The sequence below is a fragment of the Lutra lutra genome, chromosome 11, assembly GCF_902655055.1.
Source record: "Lutra lutra chromosome 11, mLutLut1.2, whole genome shotgun sequence".
Lineage (NCBI taxonomy): Eukaryota > Metazoa > Chordata > Mammalia > Carnivora > Mustelidae > Lutra > Lutra lutra.
Window position 1 is genome coordinate 72,757,782 of NC_062288.1, and position 22,744 is coordinate 72,780,525.

A 22,744-nucleotide genomic window follows, 5' to 3' on the forward strand; every position below is an offset into this window, starting at 1 on the left:
ATATTAGGGGAAAACTTAGGAAATTTTTCCTTAAATTTTTACATAATATATTGTTTCACTTTGAAAAATGAAGGTGTGGCGCCTGGGTGGCTCAGTCAGTTAAGTATCCAGCTCTTGATTTCAGCTCAGGTCTTGATTTCAGGTTCATGAGTTGGAGCCCCCGAATCGGGCTCCATGCTGGGTGTGGAGCCTATTTAAGTTAAAAAAAAAAAATGAAGGTAATATATATGTATTTAACAAATACAGAAATGACACAAAACAAAAATGCTGAACTTTTTAAAGAGTCATTTGTTTAATAAGTTTTTAGCATACTACAATGATGACATTTCATGAAAACACGTGATTGTTCAAAGATAGGCTAGTGAAAATTTAATTTGCTGTTCAAAGATGTTCAGATAAAGTTATGGAAATGTATTAATGACCAAACTTATTTTTAACAGATGAAAAGTAGATTATGTTGCTATGATTTTTATTATGAACTATTTCTGAAAATAGAAAAGGCAACTTAATTTAATTAAATAAATAGAAGTAACTTTCTTAGTTGTTCTCTTCACACATGTGAACTTCACAACTGTGAAGACACTGGAAAAGCATGGTCTCCCATGTTTCTTTTCATACTTTGTTGTGGAACCAAGTTTGACCCTATTCCTCAGTTCCATAAGAACTGGCTGAGGCAGGATTCAAAGAACAAAAGACAGTGTTTATTGCATAGTTCAGTTTCTGTATTCACTCTGAAAACTTGAAAGAAAGAGCAGAGATTCTGGTAACAGGAATCAGTGGATGAACTGGGCCTGGGGATGACAGTCCTCCTGCCTGCATCTTTACTAGTTCTCCTGCTAGTTTGTTCTTGTTTTACTTTGTGTGCTTTTTTTATTTATTTATATGCAAAAGTCAGCCTAGTACAAAAGGCAACAGGCCTGGTGATGTGAAATAACATTCATGACTGAGAAAAAATTATCAAGAAAATGCCATAAATGCTATTTGGATAAATGAAGTAGTTTATATCCCCAAATTGGTCTGGATATTTTTAAGTTTTCAGTTTACCCAGTAGACCTGTTTAAGATAACAAGCAAGAGATGATCCTGTTTCTCTCACAAAACAGTGACAATCACTATTTCATTATCAAAATATTAGAACTCAGCAGGGAAGCATAACTGCATTAACCCAAAGTTCTTGAATGTTGTAAGGTGAGTTCTTTCACTGACTCATTTCCATTTATGTGGAAAGTCTATTGGGATATCGATGACATACAGATATGTGATTTTTAAGATAGTTGATTTTACTACCTATACTTGCCAATTAATGTTCAGAATTTTGTTTCTAATAGTCAGAAGCTCAGCAAAATAGAAGGTGATAGTTATTATATCACATTTCTTAGGCACAATAGGAGGCAGATGTGTAATGTGTTCTCTATTTTTCTGCCACACCCTCTTTTTGCCCTTAACCTATACTTGGGGCGGGGGGCGGGGACACAGTGAAGGCATCTATACTTATAAAAATTACCTTGTCACAGTCGAATCTTTATTAACCAGGGGCTCCCACTTCTTTCTGAGATCCATTTCTCTTGCTCGTCATAATGTTGTGATCAAAATGGGTTGCAAAAATCTTCCTCTCCACCTAGCAACACTTTCCTAAGTTCTTATGACTTTATTTCAAATTCTTCATAAAAAATGTTTAGAAAGTCAGTTAAATCACCCATTATTTCTTCACTGCATGCAGAGAAATACACAAATATTTTAAATTCTTTGAAACTTCTATCATCATATTACAAGTACATAATGAGAAGGTTTAGTAAGTTAATGTTACCAAAAGTTAAGTAAAAGAGAAAAAAAATCCATTCTTTATGTATAAGGGAATAATTATAGTTCGGGCACCTGTGTTAATAAAGTAATGTAGTGTTCTTTGCATTAATAAGATATGGCGTGTTGACCGAAACTCTTAAAGGTAGAATACAAAAACCAAGCCATTAAGATCTGAAGAAATACTAACCTTAACTCTGCTGTAATTTGGACCTGTCAACAAAATTATCAGGATAGCAATTTTAGAGATAATATTCTAGGTATGGCCCTACAGTATTCCACTTGTATTTAATGAAAATGTGCTTTCTCAAACAATCAAATATTTGCCCTAAGTTCTACTTCAGGATGTTTGTATTTGTTCAACTAAAAACTTAAAGTCAAGCATTCAATTTCAATGGGACTTGAGACAAGCATACAATTAGGGATTTGGAAATAGTTGTGTACCTAATGAAAATTAGGGAAATCATTTACTACCACATGAAAGTCAGTTTAAATGCTTTGTTCTCATTTTTTATTCCCATAAATGCATGTTTCTTAGAAGCATGGGATGATATATGCAAGTTTTAGTCATTAAATTTACCTTTACAGATAAATAGGTTATCTTTTCTCTCTGAAGATCATGTTGCATGCTCTATGAAGGAAGGTCCTATGAAATAGAAATCACCCAAATAGACTCCCTAGTGTTACTTTCTTCCATATTCCTGGCCAAGTCAAAAGTATCAAACTACATACCTATGCATCCTCCCTGAAAACTAACCATTCAGGGTATCAAAGGAAGTACTGTGCCATAGACCAGAGCACGGAATTTTTGCATCTAACAGTCATTTAATAAATGGTTGTTGAAATCTTATATAAAAATCTTCGCATTCCCACTATGTGACCAAAATGATTAGTTCCATTATTTAACATACTTAACCATAGACAATAACAGCAGCTAAAGTCACTGCTATCTGGGATATTCATTTTTCCCTGAGTAGATTTCCAGGTCTACTTATCTGCCCACTAAAACCATGATTTATCATCTAACAACCTGATGATTATATAACAATCATCAATGATTAGTTCGTCTCTATATGCACCTTGGAAAAAAATTCATTGTCTTATAAAAAAAAGATTAAAAAAATTTTCGAAGACAAAAAATACTACCAAGTAAAACATCTCATTTGGAAATATTTTTTTAATTATTACCATTTAATACTTGATGCTTTATAGGTACAAATTCATTCTGAAGCGATGCTTGTGGAACTTTTCATTTAAAATTTCAACTGAATATTTGACATTAAAATTGTTCAGCTGTGTTATTCTTTCTCTTCTTGTAAGAGAAAAACATTGCTTATCGACAAGCCACCCACAAAATTTTGTAAACTGAGAGATCATCTCCCAATTGTTTCAGTTTTTGTCAGATTTGGCTTATGAGTGCTCTAACTTTGTAGGTATATAGGAGGTAAAATATCTGTGTATAAAGTATTATTCAAGCAAAAAAGGTCTTTAAGTTTATGCATTTCAATATACATGGATGTTCTTAAAAATATGAAATCAAAGTTTAAAGATTTGATCTATCAAAATGTGCTGATAAATGATAAGGGATAAATGCAAATTTCATGGTCAATACCAAAAGACCAAAAAAAAAAAAAAAAAAAGGTCCTCTACCATTGTTCATGTTTTATCTATTTTTTAAAAAACCGTAGAAGGAAAAATACCCTAGGGGGGAAAAATTGAAGCTTTACTGCAAAAGAAATGAATGCAAGAAATGGCACTTTAAGTAGTGAAGAGACGTGAAGCATTGCAACTTCATAGCCTGCTAAGGAGCAACAGCTGTACCTAATTTCAACTTGACGTGCTTCAGATCTCATATTCATATAGGTATTTAATGATCCAAACATAATGGTCCTATATAGAATAATTACTTATATGAAGGAGCAAACTTCATACACATTCCTTTTTAAATGATCCTTCAAGAGAAAAACTGCACTGGCTCTTTGAACAATGAATAGTCTCTTTCACCAATCCAAATGTTTGGGGCTAAAAAGCTTATCTTTTACGAGAAAATAATAATAGTGGTGAAGTTACTTCTTTTTGACAGACTCTTTTTGTTTCCCCCCTTCCCAGGATAGCCAGTACAATGATAAAAGGTAGAATGCCAGGCCAATTATTAAGTCATACTGGTAGATGGTTACAAGAAATATCAGAAACAAAAGGACATAAGGGACTTTAGAGTTGGTGTATTTCGAAAGCAGAGATTCGCTGCTTTCAGATTGACCTTCCTGGGCAGGGAGACTAGTGGAAGTAGAGCTCTCAGATTGCTTGTCACCTGAAGAGCACAGTGATTGTCCAGAGGCTAATCCTTCATTTTCATGCCTTGCCTGTTCCACGTTCTCAACAGCTTCGCTGATGAAAATCGTTGACCGTAGAGATTTTTCTACACCGTGTTCTCCTTGTTGAAAAATCTGGCTTTTAAATCTTTCTCTGCTACTACCTGAGGTCTCTCTTCCTGAACTTTTAAAAACTTCTTCAGGTGTAGAACCAAGACGAGGGTGCTTCTCAACACCCTGGATTTCACTTGTTGGATTACAATTATATTCTGATTTAGTAGAAATAGATTGGAGAGTCATGGTAGTAATTATATTTTCTACAGCAATTGCCTGTTCATGAGATGGCACTGAGGTTTTAGCATGGTGATTGGAAACGTGAGAGCCATTCTGAGAAGCTCTGTTAGTGTCTGAGTTTAAAGCAGAATGAATAAGAGCATCTCTATCTGTTTTCTTTAATTCTTGGACCTGTTTATGATCTTTATTTTTTGGAAATGTTTTTTTGTCTTTTGGTAACATTCCCAAATGTAAATCCAGTTCTGATGCTGCTTTTTGATTGCCTGTAACGACTTGTAAGGATTCTTCTACAGATGTGAAATTTCCAATGCCACATTTCTTCCTGTCATGTGTCTTCCCAGGATTATACATAGATATGGTTTCTTCTTTCTCCATTTCATCTACATGTACATTACAAATACCTAAACGTGATTCCTTTTCAAAATCATTGTCATAAATTACACCTCCTGTATCTCGTTGACAAAGGGTATAATGTGAATCATCATTTCCCCCTTCATGTGGATCAAACGCTGTTTCCTTTACCTCGATGGGCCTGTCACTTCGTGCTGTCTCTTGAGGTACCTTAGCAATTATTGCTTTTTCTCTAGCAGACATGCTTTCTAGAGCACTTTCTGATGTTGTCTTAATTATATAAGCTGTACCTGCTTCTGCTTTCTCAGTAACACCATGATCAACTAGAGAAGACAGTTCACAGCTCACTGTTTCTTGGCAGGTAAACAATTCTTCCGTAGGAGTAGCTTTCAAACTCCTTGTATTATCTCTTTTTTCCCACATGTCTTCACAATCTGCTTGTTCTTTGATCTGTTCTGTCCGATTTGTCTTACTTTCTCTTGCTTCTCTCTGACTTTCTAGAACATTCCAACTTTGTTTCTGTTGTGCATTCTTATTCTGATCTTCACGATTAATCCAATCTGATTTTTCTTCTTCAACTTGGAAAAGGCAATCATTCCTCAAAACATTTCCACTTCTTGGTGAACAAACTTGGCCACGCATCCCTCCTAATGTAGTGCCTTCGCTAGTCAAGAGATCATGTTCTGGAGTTGTTAACACAGCTTTTTCCCAACTTAGACTTATTTTTGGTGAATGAAACACATCTGCTCTGATTGCCTGGTTGGGAACTGTGGTGTCTTTACTCAGCTGAATGGTTAGGTCTCTGTTGCTAGCTGCCGCCCCTTCTGTACTGATTTCAGAGTGGCCCATCTTCCTTTCTTGGTCATGTAAGATTGAATGAAAATTTTTGCTTTGTTTTACATTAACACCTAACTGTATTCTTTGCTCCTCCTCCTCAGTCTTACCATTGTCATAACCTTTCTTAGAAGACCCTTTTTCCATTGATTCTTCTGAGTGGAAATCTCTTCTTAAACATTCCCAATCTTTTATTTCAATTTTCTCAGCTCTTCCTTCATGTTTTTTATTAAAGTTGTCTGCAACTAGTTGATCTGAGGAGGGACAAGATATTTGCACTCTGACTCTCCTTTTAGCTGGATTAGCATTATCATCCAGTACTTCTTTGCTGCCAATATGTAATTGCACTAATGCATTACTGCTAGTATCTCCCAATGGTGGCTTGATTTCTCCTATATCTGTAGTAATTTCCTCTGAAGGTTGATGTCTGCACTTATTTTCTGAGGAATATTTTTCACTACAGTAAAAATCTCCCTTTAAGGGGCTTTCTGCTGATGAACTTGGAGACAAAGACCTTTTAAACAAGTCAGGGTGTACTTCACCATGGCTTTGCTTCTTCTCTAACCCCTCAGCTTTATTTGGAAAATTGACCGGATCTATTGCAAATGTATTCTTTTCATCTCTGGAAGCAGTACTTCTTATTAAGCATTGATTTATCTTAAGGGATAAAAAACAAAACAAAACAGTTAATGATCAAATGATTTTAAATATACAAAATGAATTAGATAGATTTCGTTAGTGGGGCTAGCAATTAACTGGTAGGTTTCCTTGATTCATTTCATTTGTGGATTTTGTATAAATTCTGAAAGCCGGATGTTTTGGGGGGATCCTTTTAGGCTATGACTTGTGAATGAGATTAATAAGAAAAGGGGCCAAAATTAATCACTCTTCTTCCAGCTTCCAAATATCACATTGTATTATTCAACTATTCTTGCTTGTCATTGCACTTTCTCCTCACTTAGGATATACACATTGATAGCTCCATGCTAATCAATTAGAGAGCAGGTTCCTGGGTGCCCCTTGCTGCATTTACACTTGCTGTAGGTGCCCCTATTACAATTTCTCTTATTAATATGTTTTCTGCAAAGCCTCTGCAAACTATTAATAGCAAAACGTCACTCAAAGAAAAGTGAGGGAGTTAATGTCTCTGCAAATTCTGTTTTAATGACCCTCTGCCAACTGGTACTCAAATGTATTTGAGCTCTTCAGTGATGCCAACTGTCAGGATTTAACAGTGAGATGCCTGTGTTTTTTTTTTCCTCCTCATAACTGACATTTGCATGATCTCAATAATTATATGCAAATCTTACGTTTTCCCCTTCTTCTCACATAAGGCTCATGTTACTTGTCAACTGCACAGCTGTCTTGTAAGCCAATGCCTGTGGGTTCCACAGATTTGGTTGTATTTCCATCTATTATAGAGCTTCATTGTTTTATGCATTAACGTCAGCATGGAGCAAATTAGCATCTAAATTACAGCTCCCTGTTCATTTATTGGATGTACAATCTCAGTAACTTCTAAACAAACTTTTATATTTGAGCCTGCTCATTGTAATGAGGTGTATTGGTGAAGCATGTGATTTTTCAGGGCCCTTTCATTATATTCTGTGGTTTGAAAAAAAAAATGGCGATGTTAACTTTCAGCTGGTGAGAATTCTCACAATGGGTGACAACTTTGTAGTTTCTTAAAGTTGTAGTTTCTTAAAATTGCATACTTTAGTGATGCAGCTTCCATATCACTATAGAAAAGGTGGAAAATGTGGGGAAAGAGATGAGCTCTATTTCTTTTCTGTTTCAGCACTGACACTTGAAGAGGCAAATGTCATTTTAATCTTGGATGATTATGAATCCATGTATCCTAATGATATGAGCTCCAACCAAATACAGTAAAGGATAAATTGCATTATGTGACTCATTTACTCCCATTTCTTCCTTTGTGATAAAAATGCTATCTATACCATCCCCCCAAAATTCCAAATAGATTGAATGTTCACCAAGTGTGAAATTTATGATAACAAATTTAATACTAAATTGTACAGTACTGAATTTGTTTCCCGTTTAAAAAATATAGCACAGACTATTTTCTCCTCATTTGGTAATTTAATACTTCCTAATGATATAGAACTGTGAGATTCTCACAAAGATGGAAGTAAGTTTTTTTAAAAATGCTGTTAAATGCAGGATTCAGACTTGAAAAGCTGGACAGACTCTAACAATCATCTAGTCCAACCCTCTCATTTTACAGACGAGTTTATGCTAAGTGTACACTTGTCACAAAGATTAGAAATGCACATCAGCATAGTGCTACCTCTTCTATAATTCCTACAAACTATTACTCAGAGCCGCTGGTGAAGAGATAAGAAATGAATGTCATTAATTTACCACTGCAGAGACCAGAAGCAACATACTGAAATCAAAGTGCCTTGTTGATCAAGCTAGAGATGCAAGGACAAAATAGGCTGTGCTTTCACATTTGCAAATTATATTAGTTGAAACTATTGAAAGGCAGGCATTGCAGCATCTTTGAAGCATAAATGGATTCATCCTCTGTAATACCGTGGCAACCAGAACACTTACCATCAACTCTAATTCTTTTTCATTATGTTCATCATGTTCCCTGTTTACATCTTTTACATTTTGATTACTGGTTTCCAAGTCTTCCTTGTCCTCATGAGAACAAACAATTGTTGGGATATAGGTATCTGCAAAGTTAATAAAATTGTGTCTCTGTAAGATCGTTATCATTGTAGGTTTTAACAAAAGATACAGATTTTGTTTAAAAATTAAATTAAAAAATCAAATAAAAAATATTACCTGTAATCTTTGAGTTCTCAAAGTTACTCTCATTTGATGTTGCTAATGATTCTTCTTTACTGTCAAATTTAAAACAGAATGTTATAAATGTTTTCTGAGACTACCTCTTCTAAGTATTTTTGTACAGGGGAAAATTCAAACAAATAACTCAAATATTATATAACCTTTCATATTTTCTTGCATTACTTGGTATGCTTTTTAAATAAAATTAATCTCTTAGACTAATTCAGTAGTAATTCACTAGTAGTAGAAAATTTTTTAAAATAATTTCCACAATGCCATATTTATAAATAAGATTATGTTGTCTATATTTAAAACTTACATAACCAAAGTAAAAATATATGTAAATGCTGATTATTCCATCATGCATGAATTTAATCTTTGCAAGTGAGAACATTTTTCTCTTGGTTTAAATGATAAAGTTTTATGAACTGACAGTCCATTTGTGGTCGTGGAAATTGCTTTTTAATGTTCCAATTGTTAATTTTTTTGTGTTGCATTTTATTCAAAATTCTTTCAGTTAGGTGGATATAACATTAACTCTCTCTCTCCAGGAAAGGAGAAAAAAACAAACTAAAAACTGAAAGGCAGCTAAATTTATACTCAGTTCAAAGACTTTATGTCTGTATTGCCACAGGCTAATTTTACAACCAAGACTTCAGATTGCATATATGAAAGCATGTATTTTCTTTCTTTAAAATGATTTGGGTTATACTTCCTTTATGATAATTTTCTGCATGGTAATTAAGGAAGACAAATACATTTTTCTTTCAAATGTACTCTATTTGTAGGTATATTTGTGGCATTGTTAGAATTTAGATTTGTCCATGACACTCAACAAACAGGTCAATCTATTGGAAATGATTGGGCCAGTGTTCACATTTTCTTGTATTGTCTCGGCTGAATTTTCTTAGATGACTTTTCTCAATGACTTTTTCTCTTTAATAAAATGCATCTAGAAACTTGGCAATGGCTGATAAAGTTGTGTAATAGAGTCTACACTTCATTGCATGGATAATGTTGCTCCAAATCCCAGGAAAGCCAATCTTTTTTCAATCATGAGAAAACTGCAAATTCTTCCATCTGGACTAAACAAGAAGGTATTTTTTGTATATATTTATAAGTTTTGTGTATATATATATTGTATATATTTATAAGTTTATAAGTTTAATTTAACTTTACCAAAAATATTTGGTATTTTCCAGTGGGCCCATGAAGAAAATATTTCTACATAAATATAAGATCACTGGAAAAATATAGTAGCTACATAATTGATACTGAATCTATAAGTCTGTATTGTTTAATGAGGCCAATAATTATGCAAAGAATTATTTTTGTGCAATCTAACTGCAAGCTGATGCATTTTTTTCCTTCTCCAAATACATGATATCTGGGGACTTAAAAATATATAAACCATCACACACCGTTTAGTTGTTCTTGCTTCCTCTTTATCTCCATAACAGTATTGAAAATCTCATTTGTAGAGGGAAAAAACAGCCATTTAAAGCCTTCTGTTTTTGACTAACCAAAATGCAATCAATCATTTTTCTAATTTAATTCTCTAAGATACTTCAATTTTTAAAAAATGATTGCATCAAAAGAAAATAAACCTGCTTTTAACTAATATGAGGGACAAAAAAATTAGGTACTAAAATGTATATTATTATATTAGTGTCTTATAAAACATGTAAATACATAAAATGGGAGTGAAATCTTAGATTCAGGGATAAATACAAGAAAGAAAAGCTGAAATACATGAAATTTAAATATTATACCAAATATCTATGAATAAAACTAATAGAAGATGTGTAAGACTCCTACAAGGAAAAGAATAAAGTTGTATCAAGAAATAAAAAATCTAGAAAAATTGAGATACATACCATCTTCATAGATAGGAAGAAGATATATTAAAGTATTAATTCTCTCCCAAATTGATCCAAGATTCAATCCAATTCTAATCAAAATTCCACAACAGTTTTTGGGGCACCTGGGTGGTTCAGTCTGCTAAGCATATGCCTTTGTCTCAGGTCATGATCTTGGGGTCCTAGGAAGGAACCCCACATCAGGCTCCCTACTCAATGGGGAGACTGCTTCTCCCTCTCCCTCTGCTTCTCCCCATGCTTGGGCTCTCTTGTTTGCTCTCTCTCAAATAAATAAATAAATCTTTTAAAAATCCACAACAGGTTTTTTTGTTTTTTGTTTTTTTTTTACAAAATTTGAAAACACTATCTTAAAGAGAAGACTAAAGGACTGAAGATAGATGAACTATTTCTGAGAAGTTGCTGTGAGGAGAAACCTGTTCTACCTAATTTCAAGAAATCTTATGAAGTTTTAGTTACTTAAGACTGCTATGCTGATGCACATATCTAGAACTTGGGTATATGGCAAACATGGTATATAACATAGCAGGTAATAAGAGATTGTTCAATAAATGGAGATAGGGAAAATGGCTGCTTCTATGAGAAAAGATGAAATCAGCACAACATATATTCAGAAATCAACTCCAGATGGAATAAGACCTGAAATGTCAAAAACCTTGAAATTCTTTTTTTTTTTTTTTAATATTTATTTATGGGGCACCTGGGTGGCTCAGTGGGTTAAAACCTCTGTCTTCAGCTCAGGTCATGATCCCAGGTTTCTGGGATTGACCCCCACATTGGGCTATCTGCTCAGTGGGGAGCCTGCTTCCTCCTCTCTCACTCCGCCTGCCTCTCTGCCTACTTGTGATCTCTGTCTGTCAAATAAATAAATAAAATCTTTTTTTAAAAAGATTTATTTTTTCAGATATATGCATGCATTTTAATGTTTGTGGCCAATACTGTGCAAGACCAATGTTTATAGCCTTACATTAACTTCTCTAGCAGGACCCATATGTAGCAGAAGTGTTCATATTGCTTTTATTTCTGCTTGTTAGACTAATAGTATCCTAAAATAATTTAGCCACCTGGAACCATACTTATGCAAAATATAAAAAGAATCTAGATGATTTAATTATATTCTGTATTTCTGTAATTCTATATTAAAAAATCATAAGAGAACTCACAATGTAATTTTTCCAAAACACAGCTTTTATTATAGCACACCCTAAATTAGATATACCTCTCTCTGTAAACATTGTGCATGTTCATGAAAATCTGGTTTCCTAAATAGGTATAATGAACAAATATCAGCAAAGTTGTTCAAGAAATTTACCCTTGAAACTTAAATTAACTATTACCATCTTTGAAATTGAAAAATAACACAGAAATGTTCCACTATGGAATGTTGAAATATAAACAATTTGAATTTTAAAGTCATTTATTCTTTTGAAAATATATTCCTGTTTTAAACAACCAAAAAAATCTAAGATTCAAATTTGTCCCTATGAATAGGTTAAGCAATACACTAAATCATACTTATTTAGAAGCAACAAAAACGTTGGCAGTAATGCAACTAATGTCTAATGAACCCAGAAGTTCAGATAAAATTGGAAGTCTGTGTATCCTCTATAACAAAACATTTCCTTCACTCAGAAAAAAAAAAAAAAATCTAGCATCTGATTTAAGTATATAAAGCCAAAATATTCTCTTTGCCAGTGCTTTGTTGAAATGTGAAATTTATACAACCAGTTTGATTAAATTGACCAGTAGAGGTTTATTTTTACTCCTGTATATTCTGGTATCTATTTAACAGGTTTTACTTTGATGGAATGCCATTTTGGGTCATGAGATTGTCATTAAGTTACAATTGTCACTGACCTAATTATCAGAAGTATGGTTAGTATCATTTATTTAGAGAGCACAAGCAGGGAGAGGGGCAGAGGAAAAGGGAGAGAAATCCTCAAGGAGACTCCACACTGAGCCTGGAGCCCAGTGGGGGGCTCATTCTTACTATGGTAAGATCATGACCTGAGCCAAAACCAAGAGTCTGTCGCTCAACTGGCTGTGCCACCCAGGCACCCCAAAGCCTTGAAATTCTTAATAGAAAATATATGTGGGGGCGCCTGGGTGGCTCAGTGGGTGAAAGCCTCTGGTCATGATCAGCTCAGGTCATGATCTCAAGGTCCTGGGATTGAGCCCCGTATCGGGCTCTCTGCTCAGCAGAACCTGCTTCCTCTTCTCTCTCTGCCTGCCTCTCTGCCTGCTTGTGATCTCTGTCTGTCAAATACATAAATAAAATCTTAAAAAAAAAAAAAGAAAATACATTTGAATATCTTACACACTCAGAGTTGGAAATGTTTTCTTAAATAAGAAGGGGAAAAAAAGTGACTATAAAAAAAAAGATTGCCAGTTTACCTATGTTGAAATTTAAAACTTGTTCATTAAAAGGAAGATTTATAAGAGAAAAATAAAATTTACAAACTAGGATAAAATGTATGTGTTACATAAAATCAACACAAAAAAGCATCAAGAATATATAAAGAACTCCTACAATTCAATAAGAAAGCCCAAACATTTTCATAGAATCAGGGGAGAGGGACAGATCTTTCACTGAAGAGAAACTACATATAGCCAGTAAGCACAGAAAGGGATAGGCAGTATTGTTAGAGAACAGAGAAATGTAAATCAAGACCACAAGGAGATACTATTTTAATATCCATTTAATTGATAAAAATTGCTATCAAGTATACAAACTTGAAACAATCCAAATGCCCACCAACAGGAGAGAGACACAAAACTATGGCATAACATAAAAAGGAATATTATATAGCACTAAAAATCAATAAACCACAGAGACATACAAGAATATGGATAAATCTTAGTAATATAACATTACATGAATAGTCCCAAAACATTACATCAGAAGATGTTCTTTTTTTATAAACTAAAAACTACTAAAGTAATTTGAATATATATATATATATATAAAGGAAAACAGAATATACTAAACAGATATATAACATATATAAGATATATAAAGATATATAATTTATATATATATTTATATTATATATATATTTATATATAAGATATATAAAGAAGGAAGCTTGATTTTCAAGATTATGGTTATATCAGGTGGGACAAGTTGGGGTAAGGGATGAGAAAAGGAAGTGATTAGAAGTTGGTTGTTTTGAGGGTAGTTTTTCAGGTGCTTATTACATTATTTAAAATAATCTAGTTAAATTCTAATTTCAGATGATTTATTAGGACAAATGAGTTGCTCTCTGGCTTAGATTAGAGGATGACTTTAGATAAAATCCTACTGTGAAATTCAAAGTGCCAGTCATATGACCAATTATATCTAAAGAGTATAATTAAAACAACTTTAGAATTGAGGAAAAAAACAAAGCACTTGTTGGTTTATGATAGAGCCAGAACTATACGCAGTTGTCATAGAAAGGAAAAGCACTATTGAATATTTCTAGTCTCCCTTTTAAGGGAGACTGAGCCCTTTTAAGCAAAGAAGTTTCATATTTATTTGTATTCCCAGTGGCTAACACAGCACCTGACCCATTCTAGGGGCATAACAAATGCTGTTGAGCAAATGCACAGCATCTTTTCTACTCTTACCTTCTCTTTACCTCTTTGTCTTATAATGCTGAAAGTTTCCCCTCTTCCAAAGCTCAGGACAATGTTTTTAATTATGACTTCAAATAATTAAACAACATTCTAAAATCTTATACACTTAGAAATTAAAATGTCAAAAAGATACGTATTTTGTGGAGAAAGTTTATTTTCAGCGCATCTTAAATCATATAATATAGTCTTTTGTATTATTTAATCATAAGGGTCATTCATTCTTCTAGAAGATATTTTGATCACCCACTCTCATAACTTAATAACAAACACTGGGAAATCAAAGATGAATAAACTATAATGTCTTAATCCCCTTCATTAAACTCCTTAATCCCCTTCACCTATTTAACCCATCTCTAAGCCCACCTCCTCTCTGGTAACCACCAGTTTGTTTTTGAGTAGATTTTTTTCTTTTTTTTTTTTCAATTTTTTTTCAGTGTTCCAGAATTCATTGGTTATGCACCACACCCAGTGCTCCATGCAATACATGCCCTTCATAATACCCACCATCATGCTCACTCACCCCTCCACCCCCTTCCCTCTAAAAGCCTCTGTTTGTTTCTTAGAGTCCACAGTCTTTCATGGTTTGTCTCCCCCTCCAATTTAAAAGGGCTTAGCATGCTAAGCAGAGTGGGGCCGAATTCTTTATACACTTTTTAACCACTGCAGGGGGTGGTGGGAAAAGGGAGTTCAGTGGGAGAGAGACATGGTCAGATGTCCATTTCAGAACCAATCTCTGGAGGTTCATTTAGGGACTTCTCTAAGGAGAACCTGGACAGAAGACTACAGTATTTCAGGCACAAAAATGATGAGGTTTTAAGATGAATGACAATGAGGAAAGAGGAGAGGATTCAAATTTGAGTTATAACTTGTGATGTGGCAACAATATGATTTGTTGATAAATTCCCTGTAATAGATTTTTTTAAATGACTTTCTCTGCCTGACCTTGGTTGCATTAATGAAATTTAGAAAACTACTATTTTCACTCCTAAGACCTAAGCAAGGAAGAGTTTAATCTGACAGTTAATTGGGGCCCCTGTACTATAAGTCAGGAAGGTGTTGAGTTAATCTGCAGTGTGGTTTCTGATCTCTTATGGGCTGGGTGATCTACATCTCAGGTACCCATGAGAAGCACCTTCTTCCTTAATCTCACATGCTTGGAAAGGGAACCCACAAGTTATGCTTAGGTTCCTGGCTTTTATTCTAGTCCTTCACTGAGGAAAAATAAAATGTCTTCCCATCCACACTGTTCACCTCAGTCCATAATATTCTAAGTGGTTATTAGCCAGCCTGTAAGTAGTAGCCTACTAGTTTTGCTAGATTTGAGCATTCTATCTAGATGAATTTCTAAGGAACTAAAGATCAAGCTCATAAAATAACTTTAAGCATCTCTACTGTTCAGGACCCCTGCTACCTTGTCCCTCCCTTCTCCGGTGAACTCTATATAGCTCTTGATATAACAAGAGTTCCCCAAATCGCCTTTCATATCAGAAGCACCAGATCTGATCTCTGTAAGTTTTAAATTAATAGACCTGCACATGGAGGTAAGGAAGGAATGGAGAATGATAGAGCTGAGAAACTCCCAAGATGATTTTGATGTGAGGCCAAATTTGTAAACCCCGATAAAGATGTGATATATCTCAGTGGACTGAATCTATTGGGTCAAGATATGCACACTGCCCCTTCCCTCGATGATAGGCAGTGGGAAGAATCATTTCTCTGCTTTAGTTGGCCCTCCTGGTCCCAAATCTGGTTACCCTATTCCATGTTAGTTTGCTATGACTTTGTAACATGCTTTTCTGCTATTTAGAAAACACTTAAGAGTGGAGAGAAATTAAGGCTAATGCAGAGGCTTCTAGTTTGAGAATTTAAAAGGATGGAACTAGCATCACTTGAGATAGAGAATTCAGGAGGAGAAACAAGGATAAAAGAAAAGCAATGAGTTTCATTGAGAAAATGTGTTAGGCTTAGAAAGCCTTTGAGCTTTTGACCAAATGGGAAGTGAAAATTAGGGTTTATTGAATCAAAAAGCCCAGATTTTAATGTTTTTTCTCTCATAATATCATTGCACAAAGGCTTGCATCTTCTTTACAATTTAAATTTTCCCCCACTTTAAAGAAATGGGACATGACATTGAAATTTTATGTGATGGCCTCAAGTAGATAAAAAATATGTTCTGAGTATATAAAAAAACTAATGGTTTCCAATCAATAATGATCTATAAGAAATATAATAGTAACTTAAAATACATGGCAATCAATATTAATTAATTCAGTTAGTCATCATTTAACAAATATTCAAATGCTCACAAATTTCCAAATTTTGTACTAGATCATCACAATGAATAAGACAGAGTTCCTGTTGTCAAAGGGCTCACAAACCACAAGGGAAGGCAGACAACTAAATAAAGGAATAACCCAGCAGTGTAATAATTGTGTGCTCAGTGGGAGGTAGTATGGGGTATGAAAAGTGCCCAGGAGGGTTTGCCCTTTAATTTGAAAACTAAACAAGAAATAACACTTGTTAGGGAAGAGGGGAGCAGCAATTCTAAGCTTAAGGCATGTACAAATGCCTTATCAGTAAAAAAGTTATTCTAAATTTGTCAAGAAATTTAAGATACAATTCAAGAAGAATGAAAGATTGAAACTCAAGGTATTGATTGGTAGTCAGCCAGCTGAAAAGGCACAAACTTTAATGTGGTTCACTGACCTTCTATGTGAAAATCACCTGGTACTCATTACAAATGCTGCTTTGGAGGCCCAAAACCAGATCTGAATCAGCATGTCTGGCGTGGGGAATAGGAATCTGCATTTTTTAGTAGAAACTCAAAGATGTTCACGTGTTTGAAGACATCTGATCTAAGTGTTCATTCCTATCAGGACTATAGGAAAACACTCTAAGAATCCAGGAAGGTGATACAGGAAGTGCCTCCTTATGTCTCTGAATTTTCAGCAATTCATGTCCAATTATGTAAGGAGGGCTGCAGTTCTATGCACAAAGGAAAATAATTGTGTATGTATCACATATACCCATAAAATAAATACATTGAAACATAGACCAATTTATGTGCCTTGGAGAATAAAATGATGAAACATTGATAAGGTAGGAATTAAAATGTATTTGCAACCTAGTAAGTTAACAGAAAAACAATAATTTGTGTTTCTGAGTCAGCAGTTAATCACTCAAAACTTGAGTCAGTTCTATAGACTCTCTACCTCTGAGCTTCATGTAACTTCAGAAAGTTTACATTACTTTTTATGCCAAACTCCTCCAATTTACAGTATCTCAGTCTATAAGAGTCCCCATACTTAGACAGTCCCAACCCATCATATTACAGAGGGAGAAACTGAAGCCTAGTTAAACAATATGGCAGAAGTCACACACACACTAACTAGTTTAGTAGCTAAACTAGAACTATATGCAAATTTCTTGGTTACCATGTCAATGTTCTTTCATAAAGGGTCAATCCAGAGTGAAAAAGAGCAGGAAGACGGGGATGTAAATCTCATTCTTTCCTGTTATTTACCACTTACTAAGCCACTTTCTAGCCATGTGACCTCAGACATGATAACCTCTCTATGCTTCAAGTTGCTCCAAAATATTGCCTCCTCCTTATACAGGGCAATAATTTAGCAGAGTTCTCAATACATGGAAGAGTTTAATAAATTTATCATTATTATCACTATTGTTGTTGTTATTGTTATTAGTGATGTGTGATAAAAACACTCTACACTACCATGGTACCCAAGTACCATTCTTTTCCTTTCACTTGGAGTTATCCATAGTTTTTGATGTTTACCTTATATGCTCTCCTATCTTTAATTTACAAGCTACTTTCAAGGGTAAAATTTACAACCCATGATAGCATACTTGCTTAGTTCTTTTTACAGTGCCCTTCTCAGAAGACCATCCTCCAAAGAAAAATCACTAAATCTTTGGTAAAAGTAGCTTTATTGAAAAATGTCCTCTCCAAATACAGTGTATATGGGAATGTTAATCCACATTTTATTTATTCAGCGTCAAGATTTAGGCACCATGTTAATACTACTGTACTACTCCAGTTTCCGGGTATGTGGCACTTCTGCTTTTGGAGTTGATTTTAACACTGATGAAATGTAGTTGTTTTCGTATAAGTAATGATATGGTTTTCCCAAGGTCTTACAATGCCTTTGTGCTAAAAAAGCTCATATGTCTCTTAAGTGAGTAAAACCTCTCAGAGACCTGTTCCACATAATCTGAGTCTGTTGTGATGGAATTACCCAGCCAGTCCAGGTAAATATCAAGATTGGGTTGTAGGCAGCAAAAGTGTAACTCTGTTCCACAAGGAATAAAAAAGTTGGCATAAAAAAAGGATCATTTCCAAAGTGAGTCATGACTTGTATTTGTGTCTCCTTAACACGGCTGCAAGGTGCTCGACATTGCTCAAAGAGAACCAAACTTGGAATTCTTGGGCACCACCTTTCACTCTGAAACAACTAAAAAGTAAATAAAAGTTGAACTTCTCAAGCATTTCAGCCTGTCCTCTTTGGTCTCATTTTATTTCCTCTATCCTCCTCCTTCCTTAAAGAAAGAAAGGAAAAAAATGGAGAGCTTTTAAATTAGAAAAAATAGTACCTCTTTGCGATTTTTTTTTTTAAAGACACTTAAAAAGAATACATTAGCCTTGGCATTGGCACTGACAAATGGCTACTTCTAGAAAGACTGAAAAGGCTTTCCTAGAATAATAATTACATCTTGTATACTATTTATTTTCATAATTTTGTGGTGATATTTTCCTGAAAATTCACCTTCTATTATTCTTTTTTTTTTTAAGCCACTTCTGAATTAGAGGATGGAGGAAAACAAAAGCTTATACTCAACAAGAGGTAATGTTGATAATACATTAACTACTGGAGCGCAATATCTGTTCCTTTGGTGTTACAACACCAGTAGTCTTCTCTTAATAAGGAGTAAAACCAAAAAGAGAAGCAAAATATTTGATCAAAAGACAGAGAATTAAAGAGATAAATTTCTAATTGTGAGCCAAAGTATCTAAGGAAAAAAATTTAAAGGCATGATGCAGAAGGAATTTAGATTGAAAAGTCAAATTACATTCAGTTCCTTGATGATAAGGAAAGGACAATAAAATAAAGATAGCTCTGCATTATCAACAGGGATTGAAAGAAGCAAGAAATAATCTCAGAGAAAAAACAGCAACATTTTTAAAAGGCTTTATATTCCCTTCAACGCTGAATCTGGAGACTAATAACTAATATGGTAAGGAACATGGTTTTTTGGGCATCACATTCCCTTATCTTCAAAGTGAAGGTTCTAGATAGATTAAGGATATCAAATACAATACCCTCATGCTGGCCTCTCTCTCTAGCACCCATGGCAAGCACTGATAACAGATCAAGGAATTTTCTTGCTGAGACCAGATTCAATTCTATGAACCTTCTCCACACAGCCAGGCAGCCACTACCCATCAACCCTTTTATTGCTCAAATTGGAATGAACTTGCCCTTCTTAGTTTTGCTATGAAATACCATGCCTTCCAGTTTTAGAGTTCTATATTTATATAAATAATAGGAGTATCTATGATTATAATTTGAAATGTTTAATTTGGAATTTTCTTAAACCATTTTTTAAAAAAATAAAATGCTAGAAAAATCAGTACAAATAGCTACTAAATTAAAATTTCAATACAGTCAAGAATAAACTCTTGGTTAAATCTTATGATCAGCATTATCAGTTCAAACTGATAGAAGTCCTAGCTGCACAGTTTGTGAGCTGATCCTGTATCATTTGTAGTAAAGATTACAGAATCATTTGCTTCCAATTCATCTTACTTATGTTCAGGTAAAACTTTTCAAATAACAGAACATTACACAAATCACAACTGGTTGGATAAACAAATGTATTGGATAATACCTATCATATAAGTTCATTTATTAATTATAAAATGTAATCATAAACCATGGCAAACCACAAGCCCCTTGAGTAAACTCTAGCGAACAGCTCAAGCATTCATGGAATTAAGCATATGCCACATTATGGACCAGATGGTTTTATTGAGTCATTTTCCTGTTTTCCATAAAGCTGAATTACTACATTTCTAAAAATCTTTTCTATTTCTCAATTAGAGCATTGCCCATTGCCTTGGTGCTTGATCTTGAAAACATACTGAAAACAATGGTACTATGCCTTCTCAATAAAGGAAATTTCAATAACTAAAAAACATATCTTTGTTGAAGAATCCTTTGGTAAGTTTCTTTTCCAAAGTTTCTTCATTTCGTGACTTGGTTGCCTACTAAGGATTGCCCATTCAAATCTGCCTTGCCATGTCAGAGTGCTGGATGTTATTTTTTCTTGCTCACCTCACCGTATAGGAATCAGGACAAAAAAAAGACTATTTAGATTTAGTTCTGTGATTGGATCTGGGCAGCATGTGCCATTTTGTGGCAATGTGTATTTCCTAAAGAGGTACTACATTGTGAGCATCCAGTGAAGAATTAAGTATCCTCCTGGAGGTCCAAGTGTGAACCAAAAATTGTAGGTTGCTTTGGGAGGGGATATAATTATAAGCAGAATCCATTAATTTTAAGTGAAGAAGACTTCTAGGTAAACCTGGCTCAAGGGATACTCTACCACAATCTGTCAGTTATATTCCATTGAGAGAGAAATGTGAATGTTTTTAAACAGTGAGTACTGGAAAAACTCAAGAATACATAACAGAGGGATATCAGAAAAAGCTCTTAAACTTATTGGCCCCAAAGCCTTATTTCACTTGAGTTCTTAAAGGAAGTAATTGTCACCCATAGAGTAGGTGGGTGACAAGAAACTAGTGATTGTTCAGCTGAGAGTCCTGCTACTTCAGAAGTCTGACATCCTTATTCTCTAGAGTTCCCCTGCAAAGTAGCTGCTAAGAGTTTTATACCATCTCCATCTTCCAAAAATTACCAGAATATTGTCATGTGTACTTTTTCCCCAAGAATACTAAGTTGCAGGCATTCTTTTTTTCATAATGATGTTGATTTATCTGTGGTTGTGTAAAAAGTCACTATCAGAGAGTTACAACTACTGAGCCAGCTAATTGCAATTACAGAAACTCTGATTAAACACATTTTCCTTGTGGAATCTACATGTAAGTATTGCTAAGCTATTTGGTTTGTTAAATACTGAGCTTTGACATACAACCTCCTTAGCATTTGTGTTACATAATTGTTTTGAAACTGTTTTAAGAAAAAATAATTTAAAATGTAAATTGATATATCCAGTGTATTTTGAGGAGGCTTAGGAGGCAGAGTCAACACAAAGGAGCAAGAGACTTCCAGACTTTGAAATCAAATCATTCAAGAAGTGACCCTCTCAGAAAAAATGTTTGCCAAATGGAGGGTGACTGGTATGAGATCAGAGTACCAGATTGTAGCTGCTTATCTGAGCATCTTTGCCCTCAATTGTTCCTCAAAATAGCAATGTTTACAACTGGCTGTTCATTTGTTATTTTTTTTAATGGGGAACAAAGTGCTAGGAAACTTCTCCAACTTTTTCCCCAGCTTCTACCCATTCCTGTCTTGACAAAGAATTTCAAGCATGTGTTGATACTCCTTCCTTCATCTAGAAAATAAATCAGGTGAGATGGTGTGTAATTCAGTAGAAATACTGGAAGAACAATTCGTCAGTATTTTTTAATAGGAGATCATAGATTTTATGTTTGCAAAAAAAGCACCAGATATTTTAAATATAATAATTGGGACCAGCGAAAGTCAAGGAGTACCAAAGCAAGCCAGAAAAGTTAAAATAATGCCTTCCTGTAACTACCTTGAATTGTTAAATTTAAAAGTTATAAAGTCATTTTTAGGTCATTTCTTTATTGCTTTGAAATTAATATATGTCTGCTATTTCCTCTTTATTTTTAATTTTTTATGTATTAGCTGCTGTGTTAGTTCTAATGAGTGTTTTTGATATGAAATCTATTCTAATTCATTTCCATGTTTAAGTAATTCAGTTTCGCAAACATATTTCCAAACTATTCTACTTATGCTAATGACAGCATAAATTGATATATCAGGGAAAAGAGAAATATAGTAAATTGGGTTGGATGGTTTATGTTAAAATCCAAATAAGAATCCTATTATCCAACTGGATTTGTATTTAACTGCATTTGAGAAGTTTTCTAGGCAGAGGAGTAAGACTTAAAGCATTATTTCTGAATTTAATGCTTTTGTGAACTTACGTCACACATTAAAATCATCTTAATGCACCTTTTTGTCAATTCTTCACAATAGTGTTACAAAAGGAAGGGAGGAGAGGATACATTTAAAAAGCAAATGAAAAAGAACTCAATGGGAGCCTATTAGGCTACCTGTTGATGAGCATGTAAGAGAGTCATTAATATGCGGCTCATTGACATGATAGGCCATAATGACTCCTCCAGGGACGGTTCAGTCTATTGTGTCAGAGACTAGTTAGGGATTCATTAACGGGAAGACTCATGACTTCTTAATATGCAAATTATTAATGCAATGCACTGAGGCATCCCTCACAATGTCCACATTTTGCATTACATGTCTTTTTTGCCACCCTTCACCCACACCTTTTGTGAACTGTCTTCTTTTTCCCATCCTCTGTTGCAGATCTCGTCACAAAAGATTCCATACTCTTGCGGAATCTACCACTTTACATTCAAAGACCCTTCAGCCCACATTTCTGGGATTTAATGCAGGTTCACATATACAAACCCCTTGAACATTTTGAATAAATCAGTAAAAATTCAGCATAAAATCTGATTTAATATATTTCTCCAATGTCAAATCAGTTTTTGGCTAAAGGCAGGGCAACATGAACAAAGTGGTTGTTTTTAAGA

The 22,744-nt window shown here is 34.3% G+C and overlaps 1 protein-coding gene and 1 long non-coding RNA gene across 2 annotated transcripts in view; one reads left to right on the plus strand and one right to left on the minus strand.

Moving 5' to 3' along the window:
- Positions 1-3,354: 3,354 nt before the first annotated feature.
- Positions 3,355-22,744, minus strand: part of PPP1R3A (protein phosphatase 1 regulatory subunit 3A) — a 40,591-nt gene continuing 21,201 nt past the window's right edge. The window contains exons 2-4 of the mRNA XM_047695224.1: positions 8,405-8,463; positions 8,168-8,292; positions 3,355-6,247 (exon numbers count right to left, since the gene is read on the minus strand). Of these exons, the coding sequence (XP_047551180.1) occupies positions 3,866-6,247; positions 8,168-8,292; positions 8,405-8,463 (2,566 nt within the window). The 3' untranslated portion in view covers positions 3,355-3,865. The remainder of the gene's footprint in view (positions 6,248-8,167; positions 8,293-8,404; positions 8,464-22,744) is intronic.
- LOC125080965 (uncharacterized) lies at positions 18,712-20,195 on the plus strand. Its single transcript, XR_007121553.1, has 3 exons — positions 18,712-18,764; positions 19,053-19,155; positions 20,022-20,195. It is a non-coding gene; the product is annotated as an uncharacterized LOC125080965 (long non-coding RNA).